General features: G+C 41.2%; 1 protein-coding gene across 1 annotated transcript in view; it reads right to left on the bottom strand.

Annotated features, from left to right (window-relative positions):
• The window catches only part of LOC126481067 (methyl farnesoate epoxidase-like), a 226,414-nt gene that overhangs the window by 128,242 nt on the left and 73,729 nt on the right, over positions 1 to 24,443 (bottom strand). The window contains exons 3-4 of the mRNA XM_050104552.1: positions 21,689 to 21,907; positions 1,271 to 1,458 (exon numbers count right to left, since the gene is read on the bottom strand). Coding sequence (XP_049960509.1) covers positions 1,271 to 1,458; positions 21,689 to 21,907 — 407 coding nt within the window. The remainder of the gene's footprint in view (positions 1 to 1,270; positions 1,459 to 21,688; positions 21,908 to 24,443) is intronic.

Below are 24,443 nucleotides of genomic sequence, written 5' to 3'. Positions count from 1 at the left end.
CGGAGCTACTTTGTGAAAAGCCATGTGACAGAGATCCACCAATTGGAACTAATGTGACTACATGTAGCTCTCCGCCGAATCGGCGTTATAAGCGCGCCAGCAGTCAGACCGGCACAGCTAAGACAGCTCAAGCCAATACTTATGACAGCACCAGCATAATTGACATTCGCCGTAGCTTGCAGTAGAAAGTTGTATCTTTGTAATTGTGTAGAGTAGTATTTTGGTTATTATTTTCTTTCCGTTGTTCAGATGTTCAAATGTATGTGCATCCCTAAGGGACGAAACTGCTGAGGTCATCGGTCCCTAGATTTATACGCTACTTAAACTAACTATGAACAACACACACACCCATGCCTGAGGGAGGACCCAAACCTCCAGCGGGCGCCTCAAACCACGTAGCCACTCTGTGTGGCTCTTTTCGTTATCTTATACTCTCATCTGGCTTGTACCATCTCAAGAATTGTTGTGCTTCTCGTTGTTCTTGCGTTTGGAAATGAGTGCATGCCAAGAAGGCGTATTTTTGGTAAACTAATGTGTGTGTTCAAATTTGATTTAGTTCTTACCTGTCGACCGCAAGACACTACACCACTCAGCACCGCTTCTGCACACATAGTGTACACAGGGGATCTAAATTCCATGTGGGATTTTATAGCTGAACATTGTTACTTAGTCACTGTACCACGTGCTAAGGAATTAGCAATTTGTTAGGATAGTCAGCCCACTCACAGTGGGGGAAAGGGACCAACAAACATTTGATATCCGCCCATTTTAACTTTGCCACCTAATTATTCATGGAAACTTGTTGCACTTGTTATGCACTTCACTGGTCATGCATTATCATAGTATCTGAGTATTTGGTTCATTTGTGCATTAAATCAATAAATCTCATTGTTATACTAAATTTCACTTCCATTTCAGTAATTTATAGAACAACTTCATGTTTTCCCATATTAACCACATTTTTGGGAGAGATTATTCAATATATTGTAAATTATGCAAAGTGGGTCAACCCATGAACTGTCATTAGAGACAGTGCCAAATAGATTCTTATGCATTCTGCCATCCTTGCGAGTGATGCGGAGAGTGACAATTCCTGGGGGTGTGTGTATCTTCACAGCACTGACATACGGGTTTTATTCAAGCCAGGCGACTAGCTTTACCTCGCCACCAGGCAAATTTTCAAGCGCTTCGGTTTCTTTACCCCAGTTAACTACAAAGTTTTACCTTATTCATAGAGCGCGTGCTTCACGACTTGACTACCAGTACTTACCATACAGAAGGCGCTTGTTATCTCGTTGAACTTGGTGATCGCGTTGTAGCCCGTTGCCGCGGGCTGGATGAAGCGCAGCCACGGCATGGCGCTGAGTTTGCCTCCAGTCATGTCGAAGGCGCGCGAACGCACTTCCTGCAGATCCATCAGCGTCTGCACCAGCTGGTCGCCGCGCGGGAAGCGGTAGCCTGCTCAGAAACCACGGCCAGACCTCAGTCTACGGTGTACTCACCACCGATAACAAACAATACTGTTGGCGAAGAGTTCTCGGGCTTCCAGCCGGGTAGCGGTGTCTTCAAACTGCGACGTTTCGACGAGTGACATACTCGTCATCTTCTGGCGACGTGCCGAGACTTTGCGGATGCCGATCCCTTTATACCTGCGGCGTGTCCCCCACCACCTGGCCGCGGCAGGCTGGGTCCTGAGGAGCCGGCGGGCGGGGTGGAGGGGGAAGCGGGTGCGCCGTTCGTGTCTCCGTCAGAGCATTCCGGTCGCGTCTCGTGAGCTGGACGGTTCTTGGTGCGTTCCTGGCGTATTGCGGCTAATACTGGATTCGAGGCCGCGCTCAGTTGATAACCTTCGTTCCTGTTCGCAAGATTCTCGTGGACCCGTATTTCTATTGATTCTTTAATGACGCTGTCCCAATAGCTCCCGGCTCGGCACAGCACCCTGGTGTTCTCGAAATCAAAGATGTGGTTTTCTTTGATGCTATGTTCAGCTATAGCAGATTTCTCTATATGTCCAAGTCGGACATGCCTGGTATGTTCCTCGCACCTTTTCGAGATGCAGCACTGCATTTGTCCAATGTACTGTATGTACTGTACACCACATTCGCAGGCAATGCTGCATATACCAGGTGTGTTGAGTTTGAGTCGGCCTCTAGCTGAGCCCAGCAGCTCTTTCATCTTCGGTGGTGGTCGGAAGACGGTATTTATGTTTGATTTTCGCAGTAGCCTCCCGATTTTGGCTGATATGGGCTCCAAATATGGAAGAAAGGCGAGTCTCTTGTTAACTTCCTCTTCCTTTTCTTCCTCTTCCTGAAATTTGTCAGCCTGTCTCCTCTTGAAGGCCCTACCAATCTGTGTTTCACTGTACCAGTTTTTCCGAAATACCTCTCTTAGGTGGTGTAATTCGTCTGAAAGGCTTTCTTTGTCACAAATGACGCGCGCCGTATGTACCAAGATGGTCAGTACTAACTGGCGTTGCGCCGGATGGTGGCAGCTGGTTGCATGGAGGTACAGGTCTGTGTGCGTCCTCTTTCTATAAACTGAATGGCCCAGCGTGCCATCCGCTTCCTTCCTGATCAGTATGTCCAGGAATGGAATACAGCCATTCTCTTCTACTTCCATCGTGAAGGTGATATCCTCATGTATGCCGTTTAGGTGGTCCATAAACTCCTCCAGTGCCTGCCTGCCATGCTGCCAAATCACGAAAGTGTCGTACACATAGCGGCCTCGAATCCAGCATTAGCCGCAATACCCCAGGAACGCACCAAGAACTGTCCAGCTCATGAGACGCGACCGGAATGCTCTGACGGAGACACGAACGGCGCACCCGCTTCCCCCTTCAACCCAGCCCGGCGACTCCTCTGGACCCAGTCTCCCGCGGCCAGGTGGTGAGGGCACGTCGCAGGTATAAAGGGACCGGCATCCGCAAAGTCTCGGCACTTCGCCAGAAGATGACGAATATGTCACTCGTCGAAACGTCGCAGTTTGAAGACACCGCCACCCGGCTGGAAGCCCGAGAACTCTTCGCCAGCTGTATACGCCGGGAAAGCATACATTCACATTTAAAACAATACTGTGTTCACGTTTTGTTTGCAGAGCTGAACAGAGCATGTGCTCCTGTGTTGCTAGTTCTCTCATAGTTTAATATGTCATTTTCTAGCGGTACTTGTAATTTATTACTCGTGTTCACTAATTATGGGTGTAAAATGCAAAATCAGAAATGCCTTCGGCCGTCTATGATTTGAATATAATGCATTTATGCCACGTGTTTCGGCTTTTCGCTACGCCATCTTCAGGCCCCATGACCAATGTGTAGGTATAATCAGCTCCAGGTGCAGTCGAAACAGGGGCCACCATTAAGTAACTGGCATTCGTAGACTTCTGGTTTCAACTCAGGGATCCCTACAGTTCGGTTTGAACGTTTGCTTAGCAATCTTCAATTGATGAACGAAGGGATTGCGTTATTAAAACCCGAAGTCTACTGTACCGTCTCCTGGAATGTAATAAATAAAATAACCGCATAATTATACTGAATGTACAGTGCTGTGAGGTCAAAGAGCTATCAGTAAGCAGCGAACGAACAGTCTCTTGGAGATGATAAAGACGTTATCAAAAAATGAAAGGCGTTGTCTTTTGTTGTATGTGGACATAATCATGACTTCACGACTGATCATTATATATATATATATATATATATATATATATATATATATATATATATATATATTGGACTGAATGCATGCAATGTCTGATTTCTGTCAACTGCCTCTTATGGTCTGTAATATATTATAATGCTAAGTGCGTTTGAAAATAAATTAAGTCTTGTTAGTTACAAAAGCCTTTCCTTATATAGAAATAGTATCCTAAACCAAATATCGGACTAATAACAGTGTTTAAATTAGTTTGATTGTTGTCTGCCATTGAAGTGTATAATAAGATTTTTATTAAATACAGCCCAGAGGCGAGTTCTTCTAAAGATTAACAATGGATATTCGAAACATGGTAAAACTCTGCATATATGTTGCAAATATTTTAATAATTTTCATTCTGTGTGTCCGCATCGAGGTACATAAGCCGAGTACATCATTACGTAGCAAGCTCAAAACAAATCACCTGTTTTATTATTTCAGAAATATTTCGTGAGTAATTACTTCAATGGTGTTTTTCTGTACCTACATAGTTTAACGAACTCTGGTCTATGAATATGCATCAGATCATGGTCTAGATTTGTGATAGCAGATGTAAAAATAGTTTCACGCCCTACATCAGATTACAAATAATTTACAAACGTCACTCGAAATCATCACTATTTAATCTTTATTATGAATAACTTACAGTGAATTGATTAAAGATTTCTGTATGCATTCAACAGATTTGAACCCACTACAACCAAAGAATAAAAATAACTTATCTTGTAGTCGGTGAATGACACAGTCAACCACAAGTATTTTTTGAATGTCTTATTTTACTGACATAACCTGTTTTATGGTACCATGCTCATCTTCAGATGGCTAATATTTCTCGTTACATAGATGTCTTGGTCAACATCTTGTCTGCTCCACAATACGTTTCAGCAGATGGCTGTTCGTTTCGTTGTGGTTCATGTGGTTTTCTAGCTCGATGTATACGTTCTTGAATTCCACTACAGCACACATATTGTAAATAAGATACTGTGGCAACACTTCGTAATATTCTTAAAATGCCTGTTGAGGATCGAATTAGAAAACCACGTGAACCACAACAAAACGAACCGCCATCTACTGGAACGTATTGTGGAGCATGCGACATGCTGTTCAACAATGCACCTATTTAACAAAAAATGTTAGCCATTGGAAAATGGACATGATTGCCGAAACCGGTGATGACAGTAAAATAAAACATTCAAAAAGTATTTGTGACTGGTTGCGTCATTCATCGACTATCGTTAACAGTCATGGAATTCATAAGATCCAAAATGGATAAAATACCATAATTTATCATTACTTAAACACACATTGAGCGCGTCACACTACGATATCATTTACTTAACGTAGGCCCCATCTCAACTGTACAAGACGCTGGATTCTTCCGCCCCGTTGGTCAGGGGGCCCTAAGATGGCGCCGTGAAACGCCGAAACTGGTCGCATAGATAAATTATATTCAAATTATAGACAGTGGAAGGTGTTTTTAATTTTAAGTTATATGCTGAACAGCAGCTGTTCCTCAATCAGCTTTTACAAAAACTGACTTTCAGAGACCCAATTCTGGATGTGGTTCTTTTACTCAGAGGATAAATGTCAGATTGAAATTGAAAATTAGCTAGTCTGGGTTTCAATCCATTGCTGTCCATAGCATTTTCTACTCACTTGTCTTTTGTTTATTTCACCTTTGACAATGCTTTGCGTGTGTGTGTGTGTGTGTGTGTGTGTGTGTGTGTGTGTGTGTGTGTGTGTGTGTGTGCGTGAGAGAGAGAGAGAGAGAGAGAGAGAGAGAGAGAGAGAGAGAGAGAGAAATGCCAAGCTACACTGTGTTTTGGAGTGTACCTTAACTATAGGTCCCTCTCCCTCTACAACGAGCTACGTGTAAGCTGACCATATCTTTGGAAACCTTTAATCTCACCTCACATTTCAGTCACGGGTACCCCAAAAATGATCGGAACGAGAATGATTTTTTTGGAACGCTGATACAGCTCTGTGTTATGCTCCTTTGCGGTCCTAACAAGCAGAGAAAATGTATTTAGGAGACGAGAGTTAAGCAAGTCCAATCATTCAGGGAATGTGAACTAATTTACTTGAGTTTGCATCTTGTAGGATAATATCATTCCATTTAGAAAAAGAAAACGGAGTTGTTGCATCAGTTTCTACTACAGTAAGTGAGAATCAGAAGAAGCTGAATTCAGTTGTTTTAATTTAATACTGTGAACAAACTGAGGAAAATGAAGGCTCCAGACATTACAAGTCTGTGTTCCCGTTCAGTGACTGTCTATAAAAGGAAGGTACAAGCTCTAAACTTAGGTGATTCCTGTGGAAAAGTACAGGTATCTTTGATCGCTATCATTAACATCAACTACGATCATTTGTTTATAGACTAATACTTAATGAACAATGGTACTGCGAAAATATGCTGTTAGTTTATATAAGAGTTATTACTGAAACCATTTCAATGAAGGTGCTTTTCATACGGGCTATCTTTCGTATAATGGTTTATTGAAGAGTTTAATAATCGAAGCAAAACATGGATCCGTAATCGAGCCATTTGCAACATTTTTACGAATGTATTTTTATGAGCCAAGCCACCATCGAATTCGGTCTCAAGTATTACCCAAGTCGGAATTTGAGCCCAGTTAGAAAGGAGGCTCAATAAAATAGTTTACATTTCAAATAAGTTTGTTCTAACTAGGATAAAATCACTTATTAAAGTCTGTGGTGGCATGTAACCACACATGCACAAGTATATCACAGAAGGCTTACTCGAACGTTTTGGCTTCTGTTGTCAGATATTTTACATTTGTGAGTTTTGACTATTAAACAAATAACAAATCTCATGTGGCCCAAAGCTTGGTGCAAACATTTTATCTGACACCATTTTAGTGATGGACATGTCAGTTTAAATTGATTCTGTCACCAGCAGTCGATACCAGGTCCACTGAGCAATTTTTCTTTCATTCCACTCACAACTTTTTATTATCCTTTCCAATTGTATACACAAACATTTTGACCATTTTCATCGGTTTTCAATTCCTTTCAAGACAAATTTCTTAAAATTTAAGTACTTACTGCTGAGTTTCCTTCACATGTACCCTACTACTTACAAACTTAAACAGTGTCCTATCTCTAACACATCAATATAAAATTACGTGATATTTTGTCCAACTTTTCTCATGAAAAATGAAACTGTAAGTAAATAATAGAATTAAAAAATTCACTTATCAAACAAAAATAACATAAATTTTATATTTTCTTTCTTTTCCACGCATTTTAACAGATAGAACAATTTTATTGAAACTAGAACAATACAGTAGGCCTACCTAGAGAGAGGTTTTTAAAGGTCTCAAGGCTCATCTTAGGTGGAAATACTCTACACTTGTAAAATGTAAACTTTCACAGCCGGAATTGTCACAATTATTAAAATATTCCGGGCTCTTAAGCTGGGTTTTGAAGTGAAATCCCTTACACTGCGACATAATAGAACGGAATATTTTATTAATTGTGAATGCTGTATACTGTTTCTTATTTTAGTATTTAGCAGTGGAATGAGATTTTTACAGAGGAATAAGTACTTAGAACTTATTTTGAAAGATAAAAGAATTCCATTTGCATAGTTAGTTTCATTTTTAAGAGGAGACATTACCAAATATACCCACAATGCGAAATTTGTCAATTTTACATACATTTTCTCATTAACTGTTTATGATAATGTTACAAATTGTACTGGCTGGTAGAGGAAGGGTTTCTCTTCCTTGATCTACTTTTGTAAATAAATAACTTGTGTAATTTATATTTTAGAGAATTTTTACAAGTTCTAAAAAATTTCAAAACATTTCACTTTTCTTAATTCATAATTTAGGAAAACTGTGCCTACCATCGCTTTCAATATATGTTTTCACTAACATATCGAGGGTAGATTGAAGTCCCCACCAACTACAATTACATGAGTCACGTACCATTGCTCAAATTTCCCTTGAACATTTTCATGGAATATTTTGTCTGAGTCAGGGAGTTTAGTCTGTCCTTCCTGAACACCGATAGGTCTCTGGTAAATACTTCAGTCTTCTCTAGCCTCAGCCAGCTTTAAGAGTTTTCTTTTCAGTGCTTTCTATGAGCGATTATAGCTCCAACAGAGCTCCAACAATTTACAACTGCGATACAGAACTTCTCTAGTTCTAATCAATGTCTTGTGTTTGACCTGATGCCTTTGATGCTGTGTCCCTGTTTGAATTTTTCTGAGCTGCTCTAAAATTTAAAACCCCCAGTCCACGCTACACAGTCTCCACTACTGGTGTAGTCACCTCCTTTGATTAGTGGACTTGTGATCTATTAATAGATCGGGAGTCCACTACACAAAAGAAGTGACTACAACAGTAAACTGCAAATGGTTGCAATGACATACAAGACCTGCTAGCCGTGTACAGTCGTGAACAAACGAAGAACCTCACGCCAGTTAAAAGAATTACTGAACACAAGGTCAAGGTAGCAAGACTGAATATTGAACCACACAAAACTACAAAAAATAAGTGCAAAATATATCTATTAAAGAAAGATAAAAATTCGCTTGAGGCCTTCCGCAGAGACAGTCGCCACACTTTCCATACTATGTATGTGTCAACCAAATATGGTTTGACTTCAAAGAAATATTATTGACGACAGTTGAGAATTTTATATCAAGTAAATTAATAAGATATGGAACAGATCCCTTGTGGTACACAAAAAACGTCAAGACACTGTTGTAGAAACAACTTAAAAAGTATGCCTGATTTTAAAGAACGCACAGTCTCCAAGATTGGCAACTGTTTGCAGAGCTCAAATACTAGATCCAACTTTCAGTGCGAGATGCCTTTAACAGCTTCCACAGCAAAACTTTATTTCGGAAACTTGTCGAAAATTCCAAGAATTTCTAGTCGTATGTACAATATATTATCGGCAAGAGACAGTCATTACCTTCACTGCGTAATAGGAATGATAATGTTACCGACAACAACGTCATTGAAGCGGAGTTACTAAACAATATTTTCCACAATGAGGTCAGGGGAGACGATTATATGCTATACCGAGGTGTGGAAGGAGAGATTTATGTGTTACAGTAATGTGTGGACACGGGATGCATGTTGAAATGGTACTCATAACAGTGTCAGTGCGAGAGATCGGTAGAGGTTCATATTCAGGACAAGTGTGGGCGATGAAGCTATTTTTTGGAGGTAAGGGAACAGTCTCAAATAAAAAAAGGTAAATGGAATTTCTACACGCAAAAAGTGAGGTATAATTCTCTAAACTTGTTAACTAGAACAGAATAGGGATGAACAGAAAGAAATAAATGGAAGAGATATTGCTCAAATATCCGTTTAGCTGCAAAAAAAGGTTGCAGGGAAGCAATTTTGACTATCTGTTTTTTTAATGGAAGCAAACAAATACCTATATAGAATTTTGTACTTTGGGGAAATACAAGATTGTAAAGTGGAGTAATGTAAACGAAATTCTGATCCAAATTCAAGACGTAGTAAAACAAGTGGGACATAAAATCATTTTCGATTGTGAGAAGGTCAATTTGAGTTTGATGTACCATCGATGACGTCATTAGAGCCAGAGCACAAGCTTGAATAGTGAATAAGGTCGGGGGGAAAATCAACTGTGCCCTTTCAAGGAACCATTCTGATTCTGTGCAACAAATGCGGATCTTCTGTAGGTCTTCCACAACAGTGCTACAATTTTCTAAGATTGAAACTTCTATTTGTACAACAGCACAGTCTTCCTATAGTACCACTAGGTCGTTTACACAGTGTTATTCATAAGTAGAGTTCATGCAGAATAACGTGGCTGGTAGACGCGCAGTCAGCTGGGCAAAGAGTGGGGAGCGGTAGTGGTGGGGCTTGTGGGTTGGCCATCAATGCACTGTAGGGGAAATTTTGTGTGCTGGAGGGGAAATTCATTCTAAACTGAAACCTCCGCTTGTATTTTGGTAAATATTGTGTTAAGCCCTACCAAACCTACTCTTGCATGGTGACCATCCAAAAATATCTACTGTCACCTCTGGCTTGGTTAACAACGAAAAAGAATTCGGCTTAATACGCAGCGAAAGCAGTGATTTATTTTCACGTTCCATGTCAACCATTTGTAACTTTAAGAGAAGCACCGTGAGCGGCAAAATTTCAGTACACCAACATTTCTCTTTTTGCCATTTTAAAATCTGCTTCTTTCGCCAAAACACAGCGGAGTTTACAAACGTCACTTCAGTAAAGTGCTGTGCAGATGCAGCTGCATCAGAATCGTTAAACAATGATTTATTAAGTTTATTGAGGAACTAAGGTCAAGGATCGTCAATAGCTTATGAAAAAGCGCATCCTTGGTACAAAACTAAACGTGTAACGTCTTCACTTATGTTATTCTAAAACTCATAGCAATTCTCATTTCACCAGCTACCGATGGCACTTAAAACTTAAACTGTCTCGTCGAAACAGTCTGTAGTTAGTTGAATAACAAAGTTAGTAATGAAGCCTCACATATTAACCATATGACAAAATACTTTCCTTTTTGTGTACTATAATTTGCCAATATCTCGTTTTGAGATGTCAGACTATTTAAGTGTTATGAGGAATGTTATAAATATTTCATTCTGGCGTTGTGGCTGGTGCAGGAGGTCACAAACAAGTGTGCTACATAATATCAATTTTCTCTAGATTAGTGACAGATGGAGACCTCCACTCAAGTCTAAATAAAAATTGAATATACTAGCTATATTTCATAACCAGCAACATATGGTGTAATATGCACCAACCGCAAATAAATACGGATCCCTATTTTTAATTGCAAACTTTTCGGAATTTCGTGCAGTGTCTTATTTAAATGCATATATTACAATAACTATGACCAATAACAAAATGATGTGCACTTCATCAGGGAAGCTGACATATTAAGCTTTAAGTGACATGACACAAAAATGAATTCTTTTACAGATTAGTTTTTGTAAAATCGTTTCAGAAAGATTGCAGGGCATGTGCTTCGATTACATCAGTGCAGCGTGTCGCCAACTGTCCGAGTGCAGGCAAACAGTGGCGGCCTTCCGTCCAGAACGAACGTAGGAACTTACCTGGCTCTTCGGACGAATATTCGTCGCTGTGCACCGGCCACCATATCCTGTGCGTACTTTACCTCCTGAATTTCACAAGAAGACTGTGTAGAAACCAGAAAACATACAAAAAACAGACACCTATCAGTGGACATAGCATCTCTCTAAGTTCTTAACTCACATTTGAAATGTTTAATATAGATACCATTTGCAACATGTCAAACGGCAACATGTGCATGCAGTTAACTGAAGTCACTGATGCTGCTACCTAGGAATGTGCAAAGACATCATGTTGCCCTTCAAACCTGTACACTGGTTACCTGTCTGTAGGCACAGACCAATTCCATGCGACAATACAGAGTGGTTGATTGTATACATGTTGTGAAACGCCTGCGACGACGTAGTTGCGGCTCTGTAACAACACCATGGCACGTATTAAGAATCGAAGCTCGTAGGGATGCTCTATACACAGATCTGTGTCATTTTTCTGTGTCTTTTTGTTTTCTAGCTGTCACCTTTTGGAACAGCAGAAGTACTTATGAATAACCATGAACATATTGTGAACAGTAATGGGCCTGTAATACTTCCTTGGGGTGCACCCAAAGTTGCTTTCACATCTGGAGATTCTGCTAGGCATTGTTCAGTCCAATAAAAAAAGCTGGTATGATTTTCTGTACCTACGTATTTTCTCAGTACACGAGAGCAAATAACTGCATAAAATACCATCCGAAAGTCAAGGAACAATTTACCATCCTAGGGGTCGGTATCTACTGCTTTCTGGGTCTCGTGAACAGAGGGACCTGGTTTCACACGATTGTTGTTTTGTGGAATCAATATTGATTTTTACAGAGGAGATTTTGCTTAAAACAATAACACCATATTTAAATACCCAACAGGCTGCTGTGAATTCAGATTTAATATACAGGGCGAATCACATAAAAGCTGCGCAGCAACTATTGTGAAACAGAAATTGCTATTTATGGTGCAGTTTTCACACTGTGGATTGGTAGTCAGGGGGTCGCATTGTCAGCGAATAAACAGATTGTAATGACACTTAGAAAGTGCATTTTTTGAGCAAATGTATACTTTTTTAAATGGAAAAATGCCTACTGACATTAAAAAACCATAGGTAAGAGAGCCATGTTGTGGCTCGCGCTGGTGCTGTTGTAGATTTCCGCCTTCTGTTGAGGCCCGACGGTATCGTTTAGTTGGCATGGTTGTGGTTGTTTGTCTTCTTCTTGTGTTGACTGGGCGCCACTCGGTTTCGCAAGCATTGCCTGTCCTACAGTGGCAGCAGCGGCGGTTATCGATATGTAGTAACTGTGGCCCTATATTTGGGGCGACGTCGGACGTCGTTGTTTACCGGGTCGTGTGAGAGGGCCAGTTCGGTTGGGTACGGAGGAGAATCCAGGACCGCGCAGTGTGGAAACACGCCGGGACCGCTGCCGGTACGCATGGTCTGCCAGATGGAAGGGCTGTGGTCACGAGGGTGGACGACTTCGTCGTAAACCGGATCCAGCGAGCTTTAAGATAAGTGCATTTCAATCCAAGTAGAGAAACCTCCACCATTGTGATATCCCGCGATTCTCCAGTGACTTGGATTCCTGTTACTGCTCCTAGCGCCGCAGAGGAGAAGAGCAGCGATTGGAGTGGTTGGGGAAGGCCTATCTGATTAGCTCTCCTCCACATCTTGTTGCTGTTTACTGTGTTCAACTTGTTACGATTTGTTAAGTTCAACCAGCGGTATTTTTCTTGCCTGGTGGCCGCTAATGCCCCAGTTACCTGTCCTGCGGGGTTAGTATATGTAACGGCAGTGTACGTTTCCTCGCCTTGCCGCTGCTGTCCGGTAAGGAGTGTAATTTTGACAGCTTTCTTGATTGTAGGTCGGTTGGTGATTCCTCTACTCTGGTGGTAATGATTCCTTTCTCGTTCTGGGGGTTCTAAGGACAATATTCTGGACGCAGTGCAGACCGCTGGTTCCGGATTTGACGGATTGGTCCATCGTTGCATTTGGTTTATCGGACGTCAGGTAGATTCAGCAAGATTATCATTAGTCATTCGTTAGACTGACACTTGTCCGAGTTACCATCTTCTGAAGTGAATGCAACTCTTATCTCGCTCGCGAAAGTGTTTGTTGCCGGACCTTCTCAGAGGCCAATTCCTGGAGCATCGTCTGGATCAGTTGCTTGTTTTTTTTTTTTTTTTTTATTAACTTTTGCTAATGTATTCCGCCCCCCCCCCCCCCCCCCCTCATGAACCATTGACCTTACCGTTGGTGGGGAGGCTTGCGTGCCTCAGTGATACAGATAGCCGTACCGTAGGTGCAACCACAACGGATGGGTATCTGTTGAGAGGCCAGACAAACGTGTGGTTTCTGAAGAGGGGCAACAGTCTGGATGATTGGCTGATCTGGCCTTGTAACACTAACCAAAACGGCCTTCCTGTGTTGGTACTGCGAACAGTTGAAACCAAGGGGAAACTACAGCCGTAATTTTTCCCGAGGGAATGCAGCTTTACTGTATGATTAAATGATGATGGCATCCTCTTGGGTAAAATATTCCGAAGGTAAAATAGTCCCCAATTCGGATCTCCGGGCGGGGGCTAATCAGGGAGACATCATTATCAGGAGAAAGAAAACTGGCGTTCTACAGATCGGAGCGTGGAATGTCAGATCGCTTAATCGCTTAGGTAGGTTAGAAAATTTAAAAACGGAAATGGGTAGGTTAAAGTTAGATATAGTGGGAAGTAGTGAAGTTCGGTGGTTGGAAGAACAAGACTTCTGGTCAGTTGAATACAGTGTTATAAATACAAAATCAAATAGGGGTAATGCAGGAGTAGGTTTAATAATGAACAGGAAAATAGGAATGCAGGTAAGTTACTACAAACAGCACGATGAAAGCATTATTGTGGCCAAGATAGATACGAAACCCACGCCTACCACAGTAGTACAAGTTTATATGCCAACTACCTCTGCAGATGACATAGAGATTTATGAAATGTATGATGAGATAAAAGAAATTATTCAGATAGTGAAGGGAGACGAAAATTTAATAGTTATAGGTAACTGGACCTGGATAGTAGGAAAAGGAAGAGAAGGAAACGTAGTAGGTGAATATGGATTGGCGGGAAGAAATGAAGGAGGAAGCTGCCTGGTAGAATTTACACAGAGCATTACTTAATCGTAGGTAACACTTGGTTCAAGAATCATGAAAGAAGGTTGTATATATGAAAGAAGCCTGGAGATACTAGAAGGTATCAGATAGATTATATAACGGTAAGGCAGAGATTAAGGAACTAGATTTTAAATTGTAGGACACTTCCAGGGGCAGATGTGGACTCTGACCACAATCTATTGGTTACGAACTGTAGATTAAAACTGAAGAAACTGCATAAAGGTGGGAATTTGAGGAGATGGGACATAAATAAACTGAGAAACCAGAGGTTGTAGAGAGTTTCAGGGAGAGCATTAGGGAACGATTGACAAGAATGGAGGAAAGAAATGCAGTAGAAGTAGAATGGGTAGCTCTGAGGGATGAAGTAGTGAAGGCAGTAGAGGATCAAGTAGGTATAAAGACGATGGCTAATAGAAATACTTGGGTAACAAAAGAGATATTGAATTTAATTGATGAAAGGAGAAAATACAAAAATGCAGTAAAGGAAGCAGGCAAAAAGGAATAAAAACGTCTCAAAAATGAGATCGACAGGAAGTGCAAAATGGCAAAGCAGGGATGGCTGGAGGACAAATGTAAGGATGTAGAGGCGTATATCACTAGGGGTAAGATAGATACTGCCAACAGGAAAACTAAAGAGACCTTTGGAGAAAAGAGAGCCACCTGCATGAATATCAAGAGCTCAGATGGAAACCCACTTCTAAGCAAAGAAGGGAAAGCAGAAAGGTGGAAGGAGTATATAGAAGGTCTGTTCAAGGACGATGTTCCTGAGGACAATATTATAGAAATGGAAGAGAATGTGGATGAAGATGGAATGGGAGATATGATACATCGTGAATAGTTTGACAGAGCACTGAAAGACTTAAGTCGGCCGGCCGAAGTGGCCGTGCGGTTAAAGGCGCTGCAGTCTGGAACCGCAAGACCGCTACGGTCGCAGGTTCGAATCCTGCCTCGGGCATGGTTGTTTGTGATGTCCTTAGGTTAGTTAGGTTTAACTAGTTCTAAGTTCTAGGGGACTAATGACCTCAGCAGTTGAGTCCCATAGTGCTCAGAGCCATTTGAACCATTTTGAACTTAAGTCGAAACAAGGCCCTGGGAGTAGACAACATTCCATTAGAACTACTGACGGCCTTGACAGAGCCAGACATAACAAAAATCTACCATCTAGTGAGCAAGATGTATGAGACCGGTGAAATACCCCAGACTTCAAGAGGAATATAATAATTCCAATCCCAAAGAAAGCAGGTGTTGACAGATGCGAAAATTACCGAACTACCAGTTTAATAAGCCACGGCTGCAAAATACTAACACGAATTATTCACAGACGAATGGAAAAAACTGGTAGAAGCCAACCTCGGCGAAGATCAGTTCGGATTCCGTAGAAATGTTGGAACACGTGAGGCAATACTGACCCTACGACTTATCTTAGAAAATAGACTAAGAAAAGACAAACCTATGTGTCTATCATTTGTAAACTTAGAGAAAGCTTTTGATAATGTTGACTGGAATACTATCTTTCAAATCCTGAAGATGTCAGGGGTAAAATACTCGGAGCGAAGGGCTATTTACAATTTGTACAGATACCAGATGGCAGTAATAAGAGTCGAGGGACATGAAAGGGAAGCAGTGGTAGGGAAGGGAGTGAGACAGGGTTGTAGCCTATCCCCGATATTATTCAATCTGTATATTGAGCAAGCAGTAAAGGACACAAAAGAAAAATTTGGAATAGGAATTAAAATCCATGGAGAAGAAATAAAAACTTTGAGGTTTGGCAACGACATTGTAATTGTGTCAGAGGCAGCAAAGGACCCGGAAGAGCAGCTGAACGGAGTGGACAGTGTCTTAAAAGGAGGATATATGATGAACATCAACAAAAGCAAAACGGAGATAATAGAATGTAATCGAATTAAATCGGGTGATGCTGCGGGAATTAGATTAGGAAATGACACGCTTAATGAGTTTTTCTATTTGGGGAGCAAAAAAACTGATGATAGTCGAGGTAGAGAGGATATAAGATGTAGACTGGCAATGGCAAGAAAAGCGTTTCTCAGCAAGAGAAATTTTTTTAACATCGAGTATAGATTAAAGTGTCAGGATGTCGTTTCTGAAAGTATTTGTATGGAGTGAAACATGGACGAAAATAGTTTGGACAAGAAGACAATAGAAGTTTCCGAAATGTGGTGCTACCGAAGAATGCTGTAGAGTAGATGGGTAGATCACATAACAAATGAGGAGGTATTGAATAGAACTGGAGAGAAGAGAAATTTGTGGAACAATATGCCTATGCGAAGGGATCGGTTGGTAGGGCATATTCTGAGGTATCAAGGGAACACCAATTTAGCATTGGAGGGCAGAGTGGAGGCTAAAAATCGTAGAAGAAGATCAAGAGATGAATACACTAAACAGATTCAGAAGGATGTAGGTTGCAGTAGGTACTTGGAGATGAAGAAGCTTGCACAGGATAGAGTAGCATGGAGAGCTGCATCAAACCAGTCTCAGGATTGCCTTTCCTGGAGTGTAAGGCCTTCTGCCGTGATTGTGGTCATTTGCCTTAAAATTCTAATTTGGTATTTGTATTTTAGCAGTAAGCCTTAAAACCTTATTTACTGCCATTCCTGGCGTCTGATGCCGTCTACTGTGTTTGTGGCGACTTGCCTTTAATATTTCAATACCTATAATTTGCAAGTTGCGACGAGTTTTAAACAATTCTTAATTTACTGTCATTCCTGGCGTGTAAGGTCTTCTGCTCAAAAGCAAGTGGCTTGCTTATAAAACATTATCTGTTGTATCTGTTTTTAGTGGAGATTTGCTAAATTGTAACTCGCTGAAAACACTATTACACTACCGGCCATTAAAATCGCAACACCAAGAAGAAATGCAGATGATAAACGGGTATTCATTAGACAAATATGTTATACTAGAGCTGACATGTGATTAATTTTTCACTCAATTTGGGTGCATAAATCCTGAGAAATCAGAACCCTCAACAACCACCTCTGGCCGTAATAACGGCTTGATACGCCTGGGCATTGAGTCAAACAGAGCTTGGATGGCGTGTACAGGTATAACTGCCCATGCAGCCTCAACGCGATACCACAATTCAGTAAGAGTAGTGACTGGCGTATTGTGACGAGCCAGTTGCTCGCCCACCACTGACCAGACGTTTTCAATTCGTCAGAGATCTGGAGAATGTGCTCGCCAGGGGAAGCAGTCGAAAATTTTCTGTATCCAGAAAGCCCCATACAGGAACTGCAACATGCGGTCGTGCATTATAATGCTGAAATATAGGGTGTCACAGGGATCGAATGAAGGGTGAAGGCACGGGTCGTAATACATATGAAATGTAACGTCCACTGTTCAGAGTGCCGTCAGTGGGAACATGAGGTGTCCGAGACGTGTAACCAATGGCACCCCATACCATTACGCAGGTGATACGCCAGTATGGCGATGACGAATACAAGCTTCCAATTTGCGCTCACCGCGATGTCGCCAAACACGGATGCGACCATCATGATGCTGTAAACAGAACCTGGATTCATCGGAAAAAATGACGTTTTGCCATTCGTGCATCCAGGTTCATCGTTGAGTACACAATCGCAGGCACTCCTGTCTGTGATTGAGCGTCAAGGGTAACAGCAGCCATGGTCTTTTTTTTTTTTTTTTTTTTTTTAGCACTATGGGACTCAACTGCTGAGGTCATTAGTCCCCTAGAACTTAGAACTAGTTAAACCTAACTAACCTAAGGACATCACACACATCCATGCCCGAGGCAGGATTCGAACCTGCGACCGTAGCGGTCTCGCGGCTCCAGACTGCAGCGCCAGAACCGCGCGGCCACTTCGGCCGGCCCATGGTCTTCGAGCTGATAGTCCACGCTACTGCAAACGTCGTCGAACTGTTCGCGCAGATGGTTGTTGTCTTGCAAATGTCCCCATCTGTTGACTCAGGGATCGAGACGTGGCTGCACGATCCGTTACAGCCATGCGGATAAGATGCAGGTCATCTCGACTGCTAGTGATACGAGGCCGTTGGGATCCAGCACGGCGTTCTGTATTACCCTCCTGAACCTACCGATTCCATATTCTGCTAACATTCATTGGATCTCGACCAATGCAGCAGCAATGTCGCGATAAGATAAACCGTAATCGCGATAGGCTCTAATCCGACCTTTATCCTCCTTAGACGAGGCATCACAACAACATCTCACCAGGCAACGCCGTTCAACTGTTGTTTGTGTATGAGAAATCGGTTGGAAACTTTCGTCATGTCAGCACGTTGTGGATGTCGCCACCGGCGCCAACCTTGTGTGAAAGCTCTGAAAAGCTAATCATTTGCATATCACAGCATCTTCTTCCTGTCCGTTAAATTTCGTGTCTGTAGCACGTTATCTTCGTGGTGTAGAAATTTTAACGGCCAGTAGTGTATTTTTTTACCGAATAGTTTCCTAAAAATCGAATGAGAACGACAGCACAGTTGAGCACAAGAGCGAATCCGAAAATAGTGTATTTATATTTTTATGTGAAAACTAAGTTTTGCGTGGGGCGACCAGTACCTCAGTGGTCGTGGGCACACAGATGGAGGGCGAAGCTTGACACATCTTGTGCAGCCTATTTACTTCTATCCTCTGTGGCTACAATCGACTTTCAACGCACCCATCTGGTGTCTGCCGTCCGGTGTTATGAATCAGCTAATTTGTACCTCTGTCATTGGGTGTTTGTATTGCTAAAAGTGTTGTGTGGTTAACTAATACGCCAAATACGTTTATTTTGTGAGTGTATTGATCCACAAAAATTGCCTAAAATTTGCATTAATTATATTTTTTATTTTTTCAACCGCAGATACCACATTTTCTGCCTGTGTTTCATTACTTACACAAAAATAAACCTTTATTTCTGTGTGTTAAGATAACAAATATACTTAAACAATTATTTGTAGTATATATGGTGACAGCATGCTGTTTGCTCTTGAGATATAAATATTTTCCACCTTTGCCTCTCTTACTATATATGTAGCAATACGCGGTAAATATTACTCTTGATTCCTTAGAAAATGCTGAGCAGCAATAATATTCGTTTGCTTAGACTGATCAGTAGTGGAATACAAAATACCATTGATGTAATAATTTCTGATGTTATGGAATTGTGGTATTGAAGTATTTTATACAGAGGTAAGAAGTATTATCAGTAACTTAACGATTTGGTAATGGGACTTCCTTTGTGTACAATCATTGCACGTAATTTACATAGATTTATATTAATAATCATTAACAATAGTATGATTAGGATGTGGTACATGCCGGAAAGGAATTTTTATATTTTCTTCTAATCATTCTCGCAATAAGACAAAGTTGATTTCTTTGTATGTTGATTACCATCTAATACATAAACAAAATGTAAAGTTCATAATTTTCAGCGTAGGGACGAGAGAATGCGAATGTACATGATGTTTCTGCTGGATTTCAGTGTGATAACTCAGGAAGGAGAAATTGTTGGGTTGTTCATCGATTATTTCTTTGCTTGTTGGATTTCTATTTTATTCTCTATTGGTTATCAAAAAAACCTGCTTTCTCACATTTTTGAAAAAAAAAAGGGGAAGGGGAATATAAATGAACACTGAAGTCTTTGATGTCACAGCGCACTGATATTGCACACCTTCCTTAACTGCTCGCACCTGTTTCTCCGAAAAGCAGTGCCTTGCTGTATAATGACAACAACGCCCCAGCGCTAGTAGTAATGCACGGTCTTTTCATTAGAAGGAGAGTCAATGTTGAGCTTCCTTATGAAGTGGTCATGCGCTGCTATGCCCATATGAATAACGTGTAGAACTTGGTAGAAAGTATAATTAATAGTAAAAAGTGTTACTTCGGTTTGTAGATCGGAAAATATTTTAGTTATTTAGCAGAAAGCTGCTTGGTATTAATCAAGAGAATTATGTTTGATGCAGACCCTGTCTGAGAATCAGTGACTGTCGTGGAGAAGCATATTGATAGCAGAACGAAAATGGAAAGGCCTTCATGATCAGCGATTACCTGATTAATTAATGAGGTAACGTAATGTAGCAATGGTTGCTTCAGTGTGAATGTTAAACAAAGGTAACTGTTAAAAAAGAGTGGCTGAGTGTAGATATTTTTAGGGAAGAGTGTTGTGTGCGAAAGGAATAACAAAACAAAATATTTTGAGTTATACTGTTACCATTGCAAAGTGATATGTCCGAAAGAAGAGACACTACACATTCATATAATTGCTACACCTCAGCGGGCTATGAATGCACTACCATCAGTGCGGGTGCACATTTACATTCGATCTCCAATGAGAATCCAAAATTAGTGAGCATGGAGGACATGGACAGGGACTATGGAAAAGTGGTGGGAGGTTGAGTCAGCTGAGGCGCGTACCGAGATAGCCCGCGCACTTTACCATTAACACTGTGTGTGTCTGGGTGGCATAGCGGCTAATGCAACTGTCTAATTGGCAGGAAGTCCCGGGTTCGAGTCTCGGTCCGGCACACAGCTTCATTCGTCGCCGCTCACTACACAGAAAGTCCCAATGCAGCTGATACCTTCAGTTCCATCCCTTTCCTTTTCTTCCTCTCCCCCTCCACCTTCAATTTACATAATACATATCACAGCTGCGGAATCTGCTAGGTGTCTGGTCTTTCAGACATAAAAGACTGCTTTTGCTTGAAAAGTTATTTTCCTGCCACAAAGATGATCTTCATGAAACTTTTTGTCATTTTTAAACCACACGTAATAAGTTAGATGCACATCATTGTGGTTGTTTGTAGCTTTACCAAAGAGAACAGAGAAACACAACTACCTGTGAGTTTTTCAGGCAGTTGAACATTACAGTCGTCAGCTTTATTCAGCATTCGATGGCTAGTACTATGGTCTGACAAAGGTACCCTTACCAGTGGCTTGGCACCTATGTAAATTATCATAATAGGTACCATGTGCAGAGCATCTAGTAGAATAAGGTCTTTCTTTCTCTTTGCCACAAAGTAGGCAACTTTCTTAGATGAATGAAGAGCTTTTATAGGAATCGTAACATCTTTAGTGTAAGTTTTTTTTTTTAATTTGTGGAAGAGTATTCTCATGGATTGTTGACCACACTACCATGATTTGAATGCAATCATTGTTTCATTTTATTAGGAAACATGCTTAAAAAAATGACACCCTGAGGTCGATCTTCATTTCCAACATTTAAAACCGGAATTCAAGAATCTGTCGTCGCATTTCCTACATTTACGTCTGTTCGTCTCTTTACAATCGCTTGATACATTTGAAATATCAGGTTTCGTACTTGCATTTAATGATTTGTCCATGCTGACAGAGAAAAACAAATCACAAATGCAAACAACAATTTAAAACGGATCCGTATTCGACAAAAGTTGCCTTTAAAATTTCTTTGCTAAAAACAAATGAGGTATATAGTAGGATTTAACTGTCATAGCAAAAGCACTTCATTGCCAGCCTGCTAGATATCAATACTAGCGCACCCTTGTTCCTTTACTCATGAAGCAAATGAACGAAAGTATTGTTTTTATAAAACCACTTCGACTACTGAAAGGCCGCGATGGTCCTGGGAGCAGTAATTCACAGCTTGAGAACGCATTGGTAAGCTGAGCTTGTCTTACAATTTGAGTGCCACAGCAACATGCAACTACAGCTCCGTATTTTATGTGACTGGATAAATTAAGTGAGAAGGAGAGGAAGAACCACAAATTATACACTGGTTAGCAGTCGATGGAAGGTTGGGCACACTCACCAGCGCAGAAGTGGAAAATGACGTTGAGCACGGAGGGCCCCAGCAGCTGCTTGAGCTGTGTCGGCCTCCCACGGCTGTCTCTCAGCTCTTCCAGCAGGGCGCGCACCTCCTCACCCACCAACGCCTGCATAGCAGCCCCACTGAAGCCCAGAGAGCGCAGGTGTCTCATCACGAAGGTGCGCTGCTCCTGCCACAACTTGCCATCCACCAACGTTACTCCTGCACAACCAAAACACCTGCCAATCAGCTCAATGTTTCACGCTCTACCCAACCAGATATTCAGTATCAAGTCAGAAGTACAAAGAAAAAAAGAAATATCTGGGCATAACGACTCGTCGACATTGAGGTCATTGGAGACAGAGCACAAATTGCGATTGGGAAAAGCGTTTCTACTTGTCATTTTCAAAGTAGGCATCGTTGCTAATCATCTTTTTGGGGTTGGAAGCTTCAGTTGAATTCTTTTTCATCAATTAAATTTGGTTTTTTAAACTTTGTGTTTTGAAAAACACAACGTATTTCTTTTTCTACTTATCCAAACATATTCGGACGTCTATGGACCATATTCTGTAGATGTCGCTTTATTTCTGAGAATTTATTATACAACAACCGTAGCTCATGGTAATGTTAGGCCTAAAAATTTTAGCACGTGAATTTTTGGTATTGAGAATGTTAAGCCATCAGTTGTCTTCTGTGTGAAATTTTTAGCAGAATATGTTTTGAGACAATGTACTACCATTACAAGTGCTATAAAACAAGGAAACCAATCAATAAATGGCAACACAACATGTACTTGCTGTTATATAAAATAATTATATCGTCCTGTAGTATAACACATAAGCTTCTGTGCCATTAGACACCATCAAAAGTAAAAACCCAGTAATAGACAAGTTTTTTCAAACATAAAACTCTTCTTAAAACATTTTAAAACATCTCAAATCGCAGTTGCAAACTAAAGGTAGCCGCTTTCACCAGCCAAAGATAGTACTTTCCTGGGATGCATAGATACAGCCCCCAACGATGTAACTCTATCATAGAATCTATGAACTGTAACGGTGCCAGGTGGAGACACCTCAATATTGTCAGGATATGGGCCTGTAGAATATCTTTTGGCGCTAATAAAACATGATTAGCATGTTAAAATTTTTGGTTCAGATTTATTATTGAGTTTCTCCTCATCACCAGCAGCTGACATTTCATACCAGGGACCTTCTGGAATTCCAGTGACTCCTGTTGTTGGCCTGGCTTGGCTGTCACCAGTGCCACTTCTCCAGCAGTTCAGCTGATGTCTTGTGAGCTGCTGCCTGCCTTTCTGCAGGTGGAGCTATAGTGTGAGAGTGTTCCTACACTATTTAGGGCACTCTCAATCCCACTCTGTAAGATGACAATGATCTGCGTTGACCTATTGAGATGTACCATGCTGCTGGATGTCATGTAGTTGGACAATGCTGGCCCCATTGGACATGTAGGCTGTAGCACCTGCAAGGTGCCTACCATGATGATTAGAAACTGAGGCACTGGATGGCTCTTTGACCCTGCAGTGACGATATGTTAATGTGATAACCACCATGAAATGTACTGGTGTTGGAAGACCCTCAGCATCCATATCATCAAAATGATAGATGGCTACCAATGGTAAGGCCGATGAGCGAGAGGTCATGGTTACCTGAATGTTGCCTTCTCAGAAATAGTAAGCAGCATGTTTATGAGGATTGCTGAAATATGTAAAACATAAATGTCATTAAACCATAACATCACTGAATTGAATGCTATTGGTATGAACGCCATCACCACTAATGACCAACTGCATTCAGATCTGGGGAACTGAGGTATTTATGGATTGAGGTAAGATGTGAAGCTCTGATCATTATGACTGAATGTGGCCCATTTCTTTACCAGAAGTCAGCAGTCCTTGTTCCACAGTAAAAGTTGTTACAGGTGCTTAACTGCAGTGTTAGGTCTCTGAAATGCATTATTGCATCTGAGGTAACGCTTGTTTTTTCGCATCACAAGGGCTAACAAATATTAATCTCTCTGTCCATTTGTCTCAGCGCACATTTTGCTGAATGTGTAACTTGTGCTTGTTGGTTGGCACCAATGTAGCAGTGTGTGCTTACGTACATGACCGATTTACAGTGCTTATTGTTCCTTTCTGCTGCACAGCTATGCCAACACTTCTGTCTGGCACCACCTGTGGCTGTGCTAGTGTGATCTTAAGAAAAATTTAATTCCTTCCCCTTTTCTATTTTGGGGTGTAACAGAAATTACACTGAGGTGACAAACTTCATAGTATAGCAATATGAACATATACAGATGGCGGTGGTATCGTGTACACAAGGTGTAAAACGACATACATTGGCAGAGCTATTATTTACACTTAGGTGATTTATGTGAAAAGCTTTCCAAGGTGGTTACTGCTGCACGAAACGAATTAACAGACTTTGAATGCAGAATGGTAGTTGGAGCCAGGTTCATGGGACATTCCATTTCGGAAATCATTAGGGAATTCAATAATCTGAGATCCACAGTGTCAAGAGTGTGCCAAGAATATAAAATTTCAGTCATTACCTCTCACCATGAACAATGCACTGGCAAGTGACCTTTACTTAACAAATGAGAGCAGTGGCATTTGCATAGAGTTGTCAGTGATAACTGACAAGCAACACTGCGTGAAATAACCGCAGAAATCAACGTGTGATGTACGACGAATGTGTCTGTTAGGACAGCGAGCCGAAATTTGGCATTAATGGGCTATGGT

The sequence above is a fragment of the Schistocerca serialis genome, chromosome 5 (assembly GCF_023864345.2).
Source record: "Schistocerca serialis cubense isolate TAMUIC-IGC-003099 chromosome 5, iqSchSeri2.2, whole genome shotgun sequence".
NCBI classification, from domain to species: Eukaryota; Metazoa; Arthropoda; class Insecta; order Orthoptera; family Acrididae; genus Schistocerca; species Schistocerca serialis.
Note: the sequence above shows the minus strand (reverse complement) of the source record. Positions and strands in the feature narration are given on the sequence as shown.